We start from the raw sequence: 14,756 nt of genomic DNA, 5'->3' as shown, positions 1-14,756 counted from the left end.
CTGTTGAAATACCTCCTGATTTAGGTACCACTCCAATTGGTCCAACACTTGTCGACTGAGGTAATCCGCCAGCCAGCTGCCCAACCACGGTATGTGTAAGGCGGAGATTGCAGGGACAAAACGCTCTGCACACCAGAGAATGCCAGCTACTTTCAGGCCTGCTAACACACCTGTGACCAGCTGGGTAGCCAGGAAATATTAATCGGGGAATGCCAGGCCCCATTGAGAGGTAGGACCCATTAACGTTGACCACTTGAAACTATTGCTTTGGGGTTCCCATAAAAAGGACATGAGACTATTTAAAACGGGTAAAAATAGGATTTTTGTACTCACCGTAAAATCCTTTTCTCTGTAATTCACCGACCGACACAGCTCCTCTCTGTAACCAAATGGGTTGTTAGCCCTATCACTGGAGACACTAGAGAGGAGCTGTGTCGATCGGTGAATTGCAGAGAAAAGGATTTTACGGTGAGTACAAAAATCCTATTTTCTCTTATATTCACCGACCGACACAGCTCCTCTCTGTAACCAAACAGGACGCCCCCAAGCAGTGCCAAATGAGGGGTGGGAAAAACAGCATAAAAACATTATCCACCATGGCAAGTGGGAACTAGTGAAACTAAACCCACAAAAAAAAACAGCAGTGTGTGGAAAACACCACCATATAACCGGGTATCCTCAACAGGAGGGATCCCCAAGATCGCAACCATAAGCGGAAGTAATGCAACAGTGCATTAACCTAACAGAACTGCGTTTTTATCGAAAAAACAGGGGAAAAAAAAATACAGATTGCATATTTAATTGCAACTACACGGCCGCCTGCAAAACTTTGCGACCAAAACAGGCATCAGCCAATGCACTGATGTCCACCTTGTAGAACTTGGTAAACGTATGGACAGACGACCAGGTCGCCACCTTACACACCTGAGCGACCGACAATTGGTGTCGGAAGGCCCAAGCCGTTCCGATTGCCCTTGTAGAGTGGGCCGTGACCGGAAAGGGGGGCACCTGCCCCTTCAAGGTGTAGGCTTGTACTACAATCTGTCTGATCCACCTGGAAATGGTGGCCGACGAGACTGCCATACCCTTCTTTTGACCAGCCACCGAGACAAATGGTGAGTCTGACTTCCGAAAGGGAGCCGTGGCAGACAAATACACCTTCAGAGCCCTAACCATGTCGAGAGCGTGAAGGGCCACCTCTTTGGGGTGCTTCGGCTTAGGACACAACAATGGTAATACAATGTCCTCATTGATATGAAAGGCCGAGACCACCTTCGGTAGAAAGGACGGTTGCGGACGCAACACCACCTAATCCCTGTGGATGACCAGATAAGGTGACTTGCAAGACGAGGCTGCCAGTTCCGAAACCCTCCTGGCCGATGTGATGGCCACTAGAAAGACAACTTTCTGGGAAAGAGTCAACAGGGGAATCTCCCTGATGTTTTCAAACGGCGGTTACTGAAGCGCTAACACCAGGTTCAAATCCCATGGGGGTAACGGTGGACGCACCGGAGGGACAACATGTAGTACCCCCCTGAACAAAGGTACTCACTAAGGAGTGCGATGCCAGGGGTTGGTGAAAAAAAAAAAAAAAGAGCCAAAGCTGAAATCTGCCCTTTGATGGTGCTTAATGCCAATCTCTGGTCAACTCCTTGCTGGAGAAACAGCAGGATCCTGGATGTGGAAAAGGAGCGCGGATGCCATTCTTTCTCCTCACACATGGAGATGTAGGCCTTCCAGATACAATAGTGAGAAGAAGATTTCCTCGCCCTCAACATAGTTGGGATCACAGAGTCCAACAGACCCCAGTACCTGAACACCTGGCTCACAATAGCCATGCCATTAAAGCCAGCGATGGTAAAGCAGGGTTAAAGATTGGACCCTGAGATAGGAGGTCCTCTCGCAACGGCAGTCGCCATGGAGCATCTGCCACCAGATGCACCAGGTCCGTGTACTAGGCCCGCTGAGGCCAATCTGGGGCAACCAGGATTACTGGAATCCCCTCGGCTTCCACTCTGCAAAGCAGTGCCCATTCTCCTGGCGGCTCAGATAGTTCGCCTGCCAATTTTCTACCCCCGGGATGTAAATGGCCGACAAGGCCGGTACGTGTCGCTCTGCCCAACGAAGTACAGTGGTGTGAAAAAGTGTTTGCCCCCTTCCTCATTTCCTGTTCCTTTGCATGTTTGTCACACTTAAGTGTTTCGGAACATCAAACCAATTTAAACAATAGTCAAGGACAACACAAGTAAACACAAAATGCAATTTGTAAATGAAGGTGTTTATTATTAAAGGTGAAAAAAATCCAAACCATCAAGGCCCTGTGTGAAAAAGTGATTGCCCCCCTTGTTAAAACATACTATAACTGTGGTTGTCCACACCTGAGTTCAATCTCTCTAGCCACACCCAGGCCTGATTATTGCCACACCTGTTCACAATCAAGGCATCACTTAAATAGGAGCTGCTTGACACAGTAAGGTCCACCAGAAGATCCTTAAAAGCTACACATCATGCCGAGACCCAAAGAAATTCAGGAACAATTAAGAAAGTAATTGAGATCTATCAGTCTGGAAAGGGTTATAAAGCCCTTCCCAAAGCTTTGGGAATCCAGCGAACCACAGTGAGAGCCATTATCCACCAATGGCGAAGACATGGAACAGTGGTGAACCTTCCCAGGAGTGGCCGGACGCCCAAAATTACCCCAAGAGCGCAGCGACGACTCATCCAAGAGGTCACAAAAGACCCCACAACAACGTCCAAGGAACTGCAGGCCTCACTTGCCTCAGTTAAGGTCAGCGTTCATGCCTCCACCATCAGGAAAAGACTGGGCAAAAATGGCCTGCATGGCAGAGTTCCAAGGAGAAAACCACTGCTGAGCAAAAAGAACATCAAAGCTCGTCTCAATTTCTCCACAACACATCTTGATGATCCCCAAGACTTTTGGGATAACATTCTGTGGACCGATGAGACAAAAGTGGAACTCTTTGGAAGGTGTGTGTCCAAGTATATCTGGCGTAGAAGGAACACTGCATTTCATAAAAAGAACATTATACCAACAGTAAAATATGGTGGTGGTAGTGTGATGGTCTGGGGCTGTTTTGCTGCTTCAGGACCTGGAAGACTTGCCGTGATAAAAGGAACTATGAATTCTGCTGTCTACCAAGAGATCCTGAAGGAGAATGTCCGACCATCTGTTCGTGTACTCAAGCTGAAACGAACTTGGGTTCTGCAGCAGGACAATGATCCTAAACACACCAGCAAGTCCACCACCGAATGGCTGAAGAAAAACAAAATGAAGACTTTGGAGTGGCCTAGCCAAAGTCCTGACCTGAATCCTATTAAGATGTTGTGGTATGACCTTAAAAAGGCCGTTCATGCTCGAAAACCCTCTAATGTAACTGAATTAGGACAATTCTGCAAAGATGAGTGGGCCAAAATTCCTCCAGGACGCTGTAAAAGCCTCATTGCACGTTATCGCAAATGCTTGGTTGCAGTTGTTGCTGCTAAGGGTGGCCCAACCAGTTATTAGGTTTAGGGGGCAATCACTTTTTCACACAGGGCCATGATGGTTTGGATTTTTTTTCACCTTTAATAATAAACACCTTAATTTACAAATTGCATTTTGTGTTTACTTGTGTTGTCCTTGACTATTGTTTAAATTGGTTTGATGTTCCGAAACACTTAAGTGTGACAAACATGCAAAGGAACAGGAAATGAGGAAGGGGCAAACACTTTTTCACACCACTGTATGTGAGCGACCTCCCGAGCAGCGGCTGAGCTTCTCATTCCCCCTTGGTGATTTACGTATGCCATAGCCGTGGCGTTGTCTGACTGTATCCTGATCGGACGCCCTTAAAGACTCAACGACCATGTGTGGAGGCACAGCCTGATCGCTCTCAATTCGAGCAGATTGATCAGCAACTTGGATTCTCCCGTCGACCAGAGGCCCTGAGCCTACTGAATCCCCATCACTCCACCCCAGCCGGATAGACTGGCGTCCGTAGTGATCACTGTCCATTTCAGAGGAAGGAACGATTTTTGGACTGAATCACCGGGGACCTCAACCACCAGATCAGAGTGTCCCTGACTGGTTGGCTCACCTGGATCTGTCAATCCAGGGACAACTGAGATTTGTCCCATTTCAACAAGATCTCCTTCTGCAGGACTCTGGTGTGGAACTGGGTATAAGGTACTGCCTCGAAGAAGGCTACCATGAGTCCCAGTACTCGCATGCAAAAGCGGAGCGACTACCACTTGCGGTACAACAGTAGTCTGACCACAGATCTGAGAGTCTGCAGTTTGCCTGAAGGGAGAATAACTCTCGCTTCCCTGGAGTCCAATAGCAAACCTATGTACGCCAGACACTGGGTCAGCACAATCACCGACTTCTTTAGGTTCAAAAGCCACCCAAATTCTTGCAGGGTCTGCATGGTGATTGCCACATCGTCCTCTAATTCTGAGGCGGAAGATGCTCTCAGGAGAAGATCGTCCAGGTAGCCCACGATCGCGATCCCGCGTTGTCGCAGCAACTCCAATACTGGAGCCAGTACCTTGGTAAAGACTCGGGGGACCCATGCCAGGCCAAAGGGAAGAGACACAAATTGGTAATGGGCTTCCCCGACTAACAAACTGAGAAATTTTTGATGCCAAAGGCATATGGGTATGTGCAGGTACACATCCTGGATGTCTAAGGACGCCAGGGAGTCCCGTTGATGGAGTGCAGCGACTACTGAGCGAACCGATTCCATTCTGAACCTCTGCACTTTTACAAAGTGATTGAAGACTTTCAAGTCCAAGATCGGACGCACCCCTTCCTTCTTGGGAACCACAGATTTGAGTAGAATCCCTGGAAGCTTTCCGATTCCGGTACAATCACCCCCTGATTCAGAAAGTCCCTTACTGCCCAAAAACAGGGCCTCCCGGCGAGCCGGGTATGCTGGAGGGGAATAATCTGTTTGGCGGCCAAGAGAGAATCTCTGTCTTGTAGCCTGTGGACATCAGATCACAGACCCATTGGTCAGATAACCGGGAGGACCACCGGGCTGCAAACTCCCGAAGGCTACCCCCCACCCGAGACATGGGTGGGGGCAAACCTTCATGTTGTAGCACTTTTGTTCGCAGACTTGTTAGGCTTGCGGTTCCAGGAACGCTTTTGACCGTCCGTGGGCGTCCTGTCAGGCTGGGGACGTTTTGTCGAAGCACCGGGCGGACGAAAAAGCCGCTTGTGAGTGCAAAAAGAGGGCCCTTGCCTATGGCGTGGCTCCTCAGCCTTCCTGGCCTGTGGGAGTAGAGTACTCTTACCACCAGTTGTATTTTTAATAATGTCATCCAACAAGGCTCCAAAGAGCTGGTCGCCAAGGAAGGGAAGATCCGTCAGGGCTTTCTTGGATGCCTGGTCAGCAGACCAGCATTTTAACCAAATCAGGCACTTAAGCACCACAGCTGACACTGAAGCCCTGGATAGCAGAGGGAGAGTATCCAGGGCCACGTCACAAACTTATTTAAGGCCTTGCACTAGTTGGCCTGCTAGTTCCACACAGACAGGGGAGGCCTGTTGCTCTCCCAATTCGCAGTGCAAAACTTTAGCCCACTCAGTCAGTGTCTGCGACACCAGTGCGGATGCCAGTGCAGGTCGCACGGCTGACCCCACAACCGTAAACAAGAACGAGCCACCATCTCGGCCTTCCTATCCGTGGGATCCTTGAATGCAGGAGTCTCAACAGGGATCGTGGTTACTTTATTTAACCTGGATACTGGGGCGTCCACGACAGGAGGAGCCAAGCATTTCTTGAGAATGCTTTCCTCAAAGGGGTAACGCACCGCCATGTATTTGGGGACTGAAAAGGTCAGTTGCGGGATCCAAAAGGGACCGGTACGCCAGCAGAGGGATCCGCTGGCTCCTGAATCTTCAGGGTATCACGCACAGCACTTTATCGCGCACGACTCGGTCGGGGACTCATCCTGTCAGAACGGTCCTGGTCAGCGTCATCTGACAAGACAGAGCAAGGTTCATCGGCCTCAGCAGGACCTGAGTCTGCGTCAGAGCCTCCCCAGAGGACGGGGGGGGTTTGCCACTTTTTAGCACCTTTCTTCCCATGTACCGCCTCTATCTTGGCAACAAATTGAGGACCGCCGTAAGGGTGTCCATAGGGACCGCGCAGTCCGCAAGTGACCCAGTTGCAATTGCCTGGATTTTAGGGGGGAAGAAACACCAGTTTCTGAAGCCATGCTGACCCTACACTGTCTGCCATCCGAAGGGGACTTAGGACAGTGACAGTCCCACCCTCCTGCTGTTGCTGGCTGAGGGGCTCTAACCCGCTGGACTCACCACCCTGGGCCATTCCGCGCTGTATTACCGCAATGCCTGAAGGTCCCCAGCGCTCCCAGATGCAGAGAAAGCAGAAAACTGTCGGTGGCTGGCCGGTCGCACGATCGGTGAACGATATGTGGGTGACCAAACACACATGTTCAGAACACAAGAAAAACATTCCCAGCGCCCTGTGATGACCAAACAGGAAGCAGAGGGCACAGGGGCAGCTGCTAGGGCACAAAAACATGGTCCGGCTACAAGAAAATGGCTGCCGGTGTTCTTAATAAGGAATCACCAGGAAAATGGCTGACTGAAGCCAGTCTGACCCTTGCCCATACTTAAAATGGCTGCCGGACAGCTCTATGAGGGGCTAGAGAACATGTGGTAGGCACGGCGCTGCACCAACACAGGGGCATGACTACACAGGCATCCAGCGGGACTAAGCTTCAGGACCCAGGCACCCAGCACAGCTAAAACCCCCAGGTGAGAGCCCAGACACAGACACACACCGCTCAGCTCCCCCTTCCCATGAGGGGGGGGGGGGGGGGGGAGAGGGAGAGCTGTACTTACCAGTCCTGAAGCTGGGAGACATTCCACGGTAGTCAGCTCCTGATCAGTACAGGGAAGACTACTGGCCTCGGCATACTGTGACGCAGACATCAGTAGCCCGGTCATATGTACGCCCGGAGCATAAAGCTCACCGACCACCTGTGGAGCTGAGGTATGTCGTGGCCTGCCGAGCCTTAGCTGCTACCTGCACACGCTCGCTGGCTGGACTGGGGAGACTACAAGGATAAGTGAGCCAGCCTGTCACCCAGCCGGCTGTTTATAGAAGATCACAGGATCATTCATCTTGCACAAAAAGCCAGGCTTCTACATCAAAAAACCACGGACCTATGGGCCCGCAGGGTTCCTAGGTCTATCTCCTTCACTAGACAAGAAAAAACGGAGTTCTGCCTGAGCAGGCTGTGGGTTGTAGTCTAGGGACCACCCCATGGGTGGAACTAAAAGTTCTGAAGTGTTGTATTACAACTTGCCTAGTATCTCGTGATAGGGCTAAAAACCCATTTGGTTACAGAGAGGGGCTGTCTCGGTCGGTGAATATAAGAAAAAGAATTTAGGGATCCATTGTGGGGAATTGGCGAAATAAATAGGTACATTTTGGTAATATTTTCAATTTAAGCAGGTTAATGCGCCCTAAAAAAGGGACAAGGGTAGAGACTACCACGCCTACAGCTTTAGCCAGACCTCTTGTAGAACTGGGGATAGATTCAGAGATATAAAACCAGGAGCTTGTCTGGAGATCTGCGAGATCTGAAGTGGTGCGAGCTGCAGAATCAAAGGGGAACAGCAGGGACTTAGCCCAGTTAACTCTGAGGCCTGTGACAGAGGAGAAAAAGAGTGAAGGACCTGAAGGGACCTCTGGAGGTAGGGGCCAGCATAATTTAGAAAGAGGACATCTGCATATAGGGCAACCCTTTCCTCCAGCCAACCAACATGTAGCCATTTAGTGTATGGGGTGGTACGGAGGGCCTTCACCACTGGTTCCACAGCAATGGCAAACAAGGCCAGAGCGGGAGAGAGAGGGGGAGAGAGCAGACCTGCCGAGAAACTCTGAATAAGGAAAAGGGTTGTGACAGACTTCCTCCCAGTTTAATAGATGTGAGGTTCTTATATAATACTTGTAACCATGATGACCAGGGGGAACCCCATTCTATGTACAATCTCCTAGAGAAAGGGCCAGAGTAACCCTCTCCAGAATAGAACATAGTAGGACCGGTGAGCGATTTACAACATAGCATAGGCCCCACAAGCGAACACTACTATCACATATTTGCCCTGGGGGTCGATTTGGACCTGTTCAACAATGCAAGGGAGAATTACTAATCAATATAGATATTCCCCTATCAAAGCAGGAATCTGAGGCATGAAAGTTTTTCTGGATCCATGGCTTGTAGCAGTATCATATTTTTTTTTGGGGGGGGGGGGGGGGGGGGGGGGGGTGTATTTCAAGGTAAGAAAAGAGCACAATTTTTCAAGTTTGAGTTTAGCCCATGGACATTTCAAGACAGAATGGTGAAGTTGGGGTTAACACGTGTAGCCATTATAAACCTTAGAAATGATAAGTGCAGGAGCAGCAAAGACCTAACAGGAAAAAAAAAAAAAAAACAAATACAAAAATCAAACTTTTCCCTGCAAGGCACCAAGGTGCCATCCCTGCCCTTGTCTAGCATCATAATATAAAACTTGGGGGAACGCAGACAGGGCCGATACCCAAAAACGAGAATAGCAGCGGGAAATAGTACAATACGATGTCCAAAGAACTTGAAAGAATCCTGTTTAGTAGAAACATGTGGAAGAATGAGGATCTGGAACAGAGGGCTGTCATCAAGCAATAACATCTTCCCGGTGCGATAGCAAGGGGGAGATGAGAAAGGGGGGGGGGGGGATATTTGTGATGAACAAGTAGTATCCATAGGGGTAACACTGGAGCTTCAGTGACAGGAGGAAAAGTAGGAGGGCAGGGAACCACTGAAGGAGGCAGTTTCCAGCAAGGTACAGGTGAGCAGAAAGCACAATGAGAGGACTGGGTGAAATGAAAAAAGGATGTATTGCTCCTCAGCACAGTTAGGATACAGAAATGGAAAAGATGCAGTATTTAGCTGGTATCTTTAGTGCTATGAAGAGATTCAGCAGCGTTGAAAAGCCAGAGGGGGCCTCAGCGGGTATCCAACCAGGCAGAAGTGGCTTCAGGGTTCAGGTAGGCCCAGGATGCACATATTTTTCCACCTGAGGTGGTATACCGTATCTATAGCTCGCTTTTGCAAAACCCATACCTGTAGTTGCAGGGTCCGGAGGCCTGGAGACCCCCCCCATTATCCGATACCTGGGATCGAAACTTGCCGAGGTCCAGACGGATTAAGTGGACATCTCTCACCACATAATATATCTTGGCAGTCAGGGACTCTCTACATTTCGTGATCCCTGTCTGGATTTCAGCACTGGAGGGGGAAGATGCAGCCACAGGCTCCTCTGTGGTTTGTGTGCTGGCAGACATGGCCAGTGCAGAAGATCTTGTGGCCAAGTTGGCCGCCGGTGGAGCAGGGTGGAGAGTGCTCGAGCGGAGCTGTGTAGCGCAGGACTTAGATGGAACCATCCGAACGGAGCTGAACAGCGGGTGAGGGTCTCAGGTTGCCAGGTGGTGGTCTCTGAAGCAAAAGACGAGGGCTGCAAATTGCTGGTAATTGGGTTATAGGATCAGAGCTCCAGTGAAAAACATCCACTCTGTTTTACATTCTGTTTTCCATAAATAACTTCTAGGGGTGTTCTGTACTCCCTCTCCCAGTCCCCTGATACTTCCCCACAGCCCGGTGACAATGCAGCACTGGAGGACCTTCGTTCTAAGTTAAGTTTCTCAAAATGTGCTAGTATGCGATGCATACTAGCACATAATGACAATGCCTTGAAGGGATTTTTTTTTTTCTTTTTTCAAACACATGCGGTTTAGTACCACTTTAATTACTTTATGTGCCACTGCTTCTGGAAGAGAAGATAACCGAGGGTAAACACAAAAGTAAAGCAAAAGAATTTACCAGAAGGTGGTAATAAATGAAAGACTTAACAAGTAAACACTATAGTGCTTAGAAATACTCAAATAGTTAAAACCTTTTAAGTCAATCTAAATATGTAGCTTATCTGCTGTATTATAACAACTATGCATTTGTGTAGTTTAAAATTAAACCGTGGCCACAGCAAATATCAAATAGTACCTAACTGCAATACTGCTCACACATTTCAATGTACCAACACTATTTGCTTTCTGCCTTGGCACCGGTCTTCAGGTTCACTCCTATGGCCATAAAAATGCCCCTTGTATGCAGGTTAACCAGAGTAGTAGGCTGGGATTTATGGCCCATCCTTTAGGGGCACTCACCAACACATTAAAGAGCTATGGTTTCCACACCATTAACACTGTACCTTTTATCTTTAAAGTTGTTGACCGGGCACATCTGCGCACCTAACCAGTGTCTCTCAAGGTTTGACTGAGAAGAACAATATGGGAGATTTGCATAATCTGTATGTCGCAGGCAGGATGAAAAATTCCAACCTCCAGTAAACCATATATATTACAAGAAAAGGCAAAAGAGCCTCTATTGTTTTTATAGTGACATTAAAGTCCAATTTGTTTTAATTAAAAACTAGAAAGATGTTACAGCAACCTGGACTGTGTAAGAATATTGTACAGAGTGCTGTCTTACCTACACTTTTTCAGTTCCCCCGCTGGCAGGGTCCACAATTTCTCTTATCCGAGTGTCCCCTGAGCAAACTGTGCTGAGGAGCCACTCGTTTGCACTCACGAGTCTTAAGACATACACAACACAGCTCAGTCATGCCCCCCCACTCTCACAGGATTTGACTGACAGCAGCAGGAGACAATGACCCCCCCTGCTCTGTGTGTAAAGAGAAGAAAGAGAAGAAAAGACGAGCTGCAGCCAGGTACTGTGCTTGACCAGGAGAGGAATTGAGATGCCTGTTAAGGGATGCTAGGGGGGAAACCAAAGCATAACCAATTTGAGCCTTTCCCCAAAGTTGTCAACTTCTTTTTTTGTCCTAATGAAAAGAATGTCAATAGACTTAGAAGTGTGAGAAAATCTCGTGAACATAGATTGAGATGATTTAAAAACAAAAAAACAAAAATCAAAACAAAAACGGAACGGAACAGTTCTCTACATTTTCAAAATTAAGGAAAAAACAAAACAAAAACTCTAAGATAATTATGGCTGAAGGATACACCAAGTTAATGTTGACTAAAAGTGTACAGCACAGTATTTATGGCAAGAGGATGAGGGTCCACCAAAAAAGCACTGTGAAACAACTCCAGCAGTAAAGAAGTACTGCTTGTTGCCTGGAACTGCCCTTTAAAAATGTACCTCATTGTCCTGTTTTTCATCCCCAGACATGTCATCGTCAACATCACTGCCAGTGCCTTCAATAGCAAGAATTCCATTACGAATGGCAGGTATCATATACAGTTGCTGGATAACAGAGTTCATGTAGCATGTAGCCCCGGCATTTTTGAGACCCACAAAACCCTTGGGGGGCCGCGGTCCAACTGGAGGCAGATACTCCCATTCTGTAAGTGCTTCACAACCTGTAAAAATAAAAGAAGATTTTTTTTTTTTTTTCATATATTTTTAGTGGTAAAGTTGTAAAGAAACAAATCGAACCAAAATGTTTACGATTTTCAAAGTAATTGAAAGTTTTTTTGCAGAGATATACTGCCAAGTTATGCCTTACACACTCACATTTTGGATCCATTTATATGCCTTGCATTTGCAATAACTGTTTAAAACGCATTTGATTTAACGTATCAACGCATCTTTCATGTGCAATACCTGAGTAATACATTTCATTTAATGTATCCACAATCTGTCTGAGGTTCCGAACACATCCCACAGCTAATGCAACCAGAAGCTCAAAACCTGCATTAATAGTGGCTGGTGAACTACACACGGGGATAGCTTGCTCAGCTGGTAGCTCTCCGGTCTTCATATACTGCAAATAGACGTTGGATGCTGGGAATATGAAGTCATCAATCAATTCCTGAAAGAGAACAGACCTCATAAGAATACTGTATTGTCTTATCTGCTATTATTACCAGCAGATACATTGCAACATTGCTGTCATAACTGAATTTTGTTTTTACAAAGACAGGAAGAAGGTCGAAAGAACCAGCCGGGCCAAAGTTGTGCAATTAGAAAATAGGATTTTGATAACAGCTTACCTGTAAAATCCTTTTCTTGGCGTACATCATAGGACCCAGAGCCTCAAGTATTTACTTAGTGGGTTATAGCTACCTTCAGGTGTTGACACTGACACACCCAATACAGGAAGTTGACTCCCCTATACAACCCCTCCTCCTTCCAGGGAAACCTCAGTTTTCGTAGCCAAGCAATATACTTACACCCCATAAAACGGAGGGGTGGGAGCTTTGTGTACTATGATGTACTCCAAGAAAAGGATTTTACAGGTAAGCTAAAAATCCTATTTTCTTTACCGTACATCATGGGACACAGAGCCTCAACTATTCACTTAGTGGGGATGTCCCATAGCAATTCTACTTGAGGGGAGGGAGACACAAACTGTAGGGCACCACCAGACCTTAAGTACTTATACTGCTACCTGCAGCACACTGCGCACAAAGGCGATAATCCTCATTCCTTCTTACATCCACTTGATACAATTTTGTGAATTTATGGACCGAAGACCAAGTTGTGGCCTTGCAGATCTGAGCAAAGGAGGCCTGGTGACGCACTGCCCAAGAAACACTAACCGCTCTGGTAGAGCGAGTTTTAACTTGAAAAGAGGGAATCTTACCCCTTAAATCATAAGTTTGAATTATAACTTGCCGAATCCACTTAGCAACAGTGGATTTCGACGCTGCCTGTCCTTTCTTAGGACCCTCTGGCAGAATAAATAAGACATCAATCTTACGAATCTGAGCAGTTTTCTTTAAATAGATTTTCACGGCTCTCACTAAATCAAGACAATGTAATGACTTTTTTTTCCCTGGAACATGGTTTTGGGAAAAACGAGGGCAGGACAATATCCTCATTCAGATGAAAGCCTGAAACCACTTTTGGCAAAAAGCCTAGACGAGGGCGTAACACCACTCTGTCCTCATGAATAATCAAATATGGCCCTTTACAAGAAAGAGCAGCCAATTCTTAAACCTCCGTTGCTGAGGATATAGCAACCAAAAATATCAGCTTCCTAGTCAGAAGGACTAAGGGAATATGCTGTAATGGTTCAAATGGCTGTTTTTGTAACACTGACAAAACGAAAATTTAAGTCCCAAGGGCTCAAGGGTGATTTAACTAGCGGATTAAGCCATATTACACCTTGCATAAAACTCCGGACTAAAGAATACGTAGCAAACAGTCTTTGAAATAAAACCGATAAGGCTGAGACTTGGCCCTTAATAGTACTTAGGGCCAACTACATCGCTATGACCAGTTGTAGAAAGGCAAGAATTCTGCCTATAATACATCTTTGAGGGTGCCAACCCTTGGGTTCACACTAGGAAACATAAGTTTTCCAAACTATAATATATAGCTCTGGAAACTGATTTCTTTGCATTGATTAAAGTTGACATAACTGACCTGCAAAGCCAACATTTCTTCAGAATGTGGGTTTCAATAGCCAAGCCGTTAAATTTAGTGTTCCTAAAATAGGATGGAATACTGAACCCCTGCAAGAGCAGGTATGGGCTTAGTGGGAGAGGCCAAGGACCCTTCATATTGAGAAATCCCAGAAGAAGTCACGAGGTATTTGACTAAACCGGTAGGAATCTGACTGTCTGATGAGGAGTTTGGTAGTGAGGAGAGGAGGAATAGGAGAGTCCGCACACCGCATATACCGGGCCTGCAGATCCGGGCAGGGCTAAACTTACCATTGGGCTTGACTGGGCTCAACCCAGGACCCCAGGACCCGAGAGCCGCCGAGATACATAGGACTATCTCGGCTGCGTCATTTTTGAACTTTAAGACTGCAATGACAAGGCTGCAAAATTACACTGGGGCAAGGCTACACGGGCAAGGCGGCAGCGAGGATGGGCAAGGCGGCAGCGAGGATGGGCAAGGCGGCAGCGAGGATGGGCAAGGCGGCAGCGAGGATGGGCAAGGCGGCAGCGAGGATGGGCAAGGCGGCAGCGAGGATGGGCAAGGCGGCAGCGAGGATGGGCAAGGCTGCATTGATGGGAATTTAAATGTACATTTTTTTCCTTAAAATTCCCTCCTAAACTTGTGGTGCGTGTTATATGCCGACACGTGTTATATGCCGATAAATACGGTAATGTATAGAAGGTAGGGCCTCAAAGTGACGCAAGCCCAGGGGCCCCCACCACCCTAAGTCCTGCCCTGGATCCGGGGTATAGGTTTTTCCTATCCCCCCTCACCACTACATGTACTACATGAGTGTTTTTATTCATGGAAATGCGAGTTGAATGTAGAACATGTTTTAAAGGATTAACGTTTTAAAGCAGTATTACACTATGGTATGGCCCCATTGCTTTTTATATGTGAATCTGAGGAGGCTTGGTGGATATAATTAAGAGACAGATGTGGAGTCTATGGTGGAAAGAGTCACAGTGAGAAGCATCCATGTGCAGCAGCTGGGGATAAGGAGAGATCCAGATCAGCCACTGTGAACATTTCAGGCTTAAAGCAGAAGTCCTTAAGGTGAGGGTACATTTGATGGGGGGAGGAGAGCATTGATGCATGAAGGCACCTGTCACTAACTGTTTAAACTGACTTTTTTGTTGACTATATGGACTTGATAGTTACACGCATATATATATAGGCATATTTTATAACTTTGTTTGAAATTCAGGGATGCACGAGCACTTTTTAGGAGTTGCATATGTTTGTATGTATAAGGATTTTGCACA

At 47.2% G+C, this 14,756-nt stretch overlaps 1 protein-coding gene across 1 annotated transcript in view; it reads right to left on the bottom strand.

Annotated features, from left to right (window-relative positions):
• USP9X (ubiquitin specific peptidase 9 X-linked) overlaps positions 1 to 14,756 on the bottom strand; it is a 437,788-nt gene that overhangs the window by 100,927 nt on the left and 322,105 nt on the right. Inside the window, 2 exon segments of the mRNA XM_077480883.1 lie at positions 11,239 to 11,459; positions 11,704 to 11,911. Coding sequence (XP_077337009.1) covers positions 11,239 to 11,459; positions 11,704 to 11,911 — 429 coding nt within the window.

The sequence above is a fragment of the Lithobates pipiens genome, unplaced genomic scaffold, assembly GCF_037356315.1.
Source record: "Lithobates pipiens isolate NorthernLeopardFrog02 unplaced genomic scaffold, aLitPip1_a1.2 Scaffold_16, whole genome shotgun sequence".
NCBI classification, from domain to species: Eukaryota; Metazoa; Chordata; class Amphibia; order Anura; family Ranidae; genus Lithobates; species Lithobates pipiens.
The sequence above is the reverse complement of the archived record's forward strand: the minus strand, read 5'-3'. Positions and strand labels throughout refer to the sequence as shown.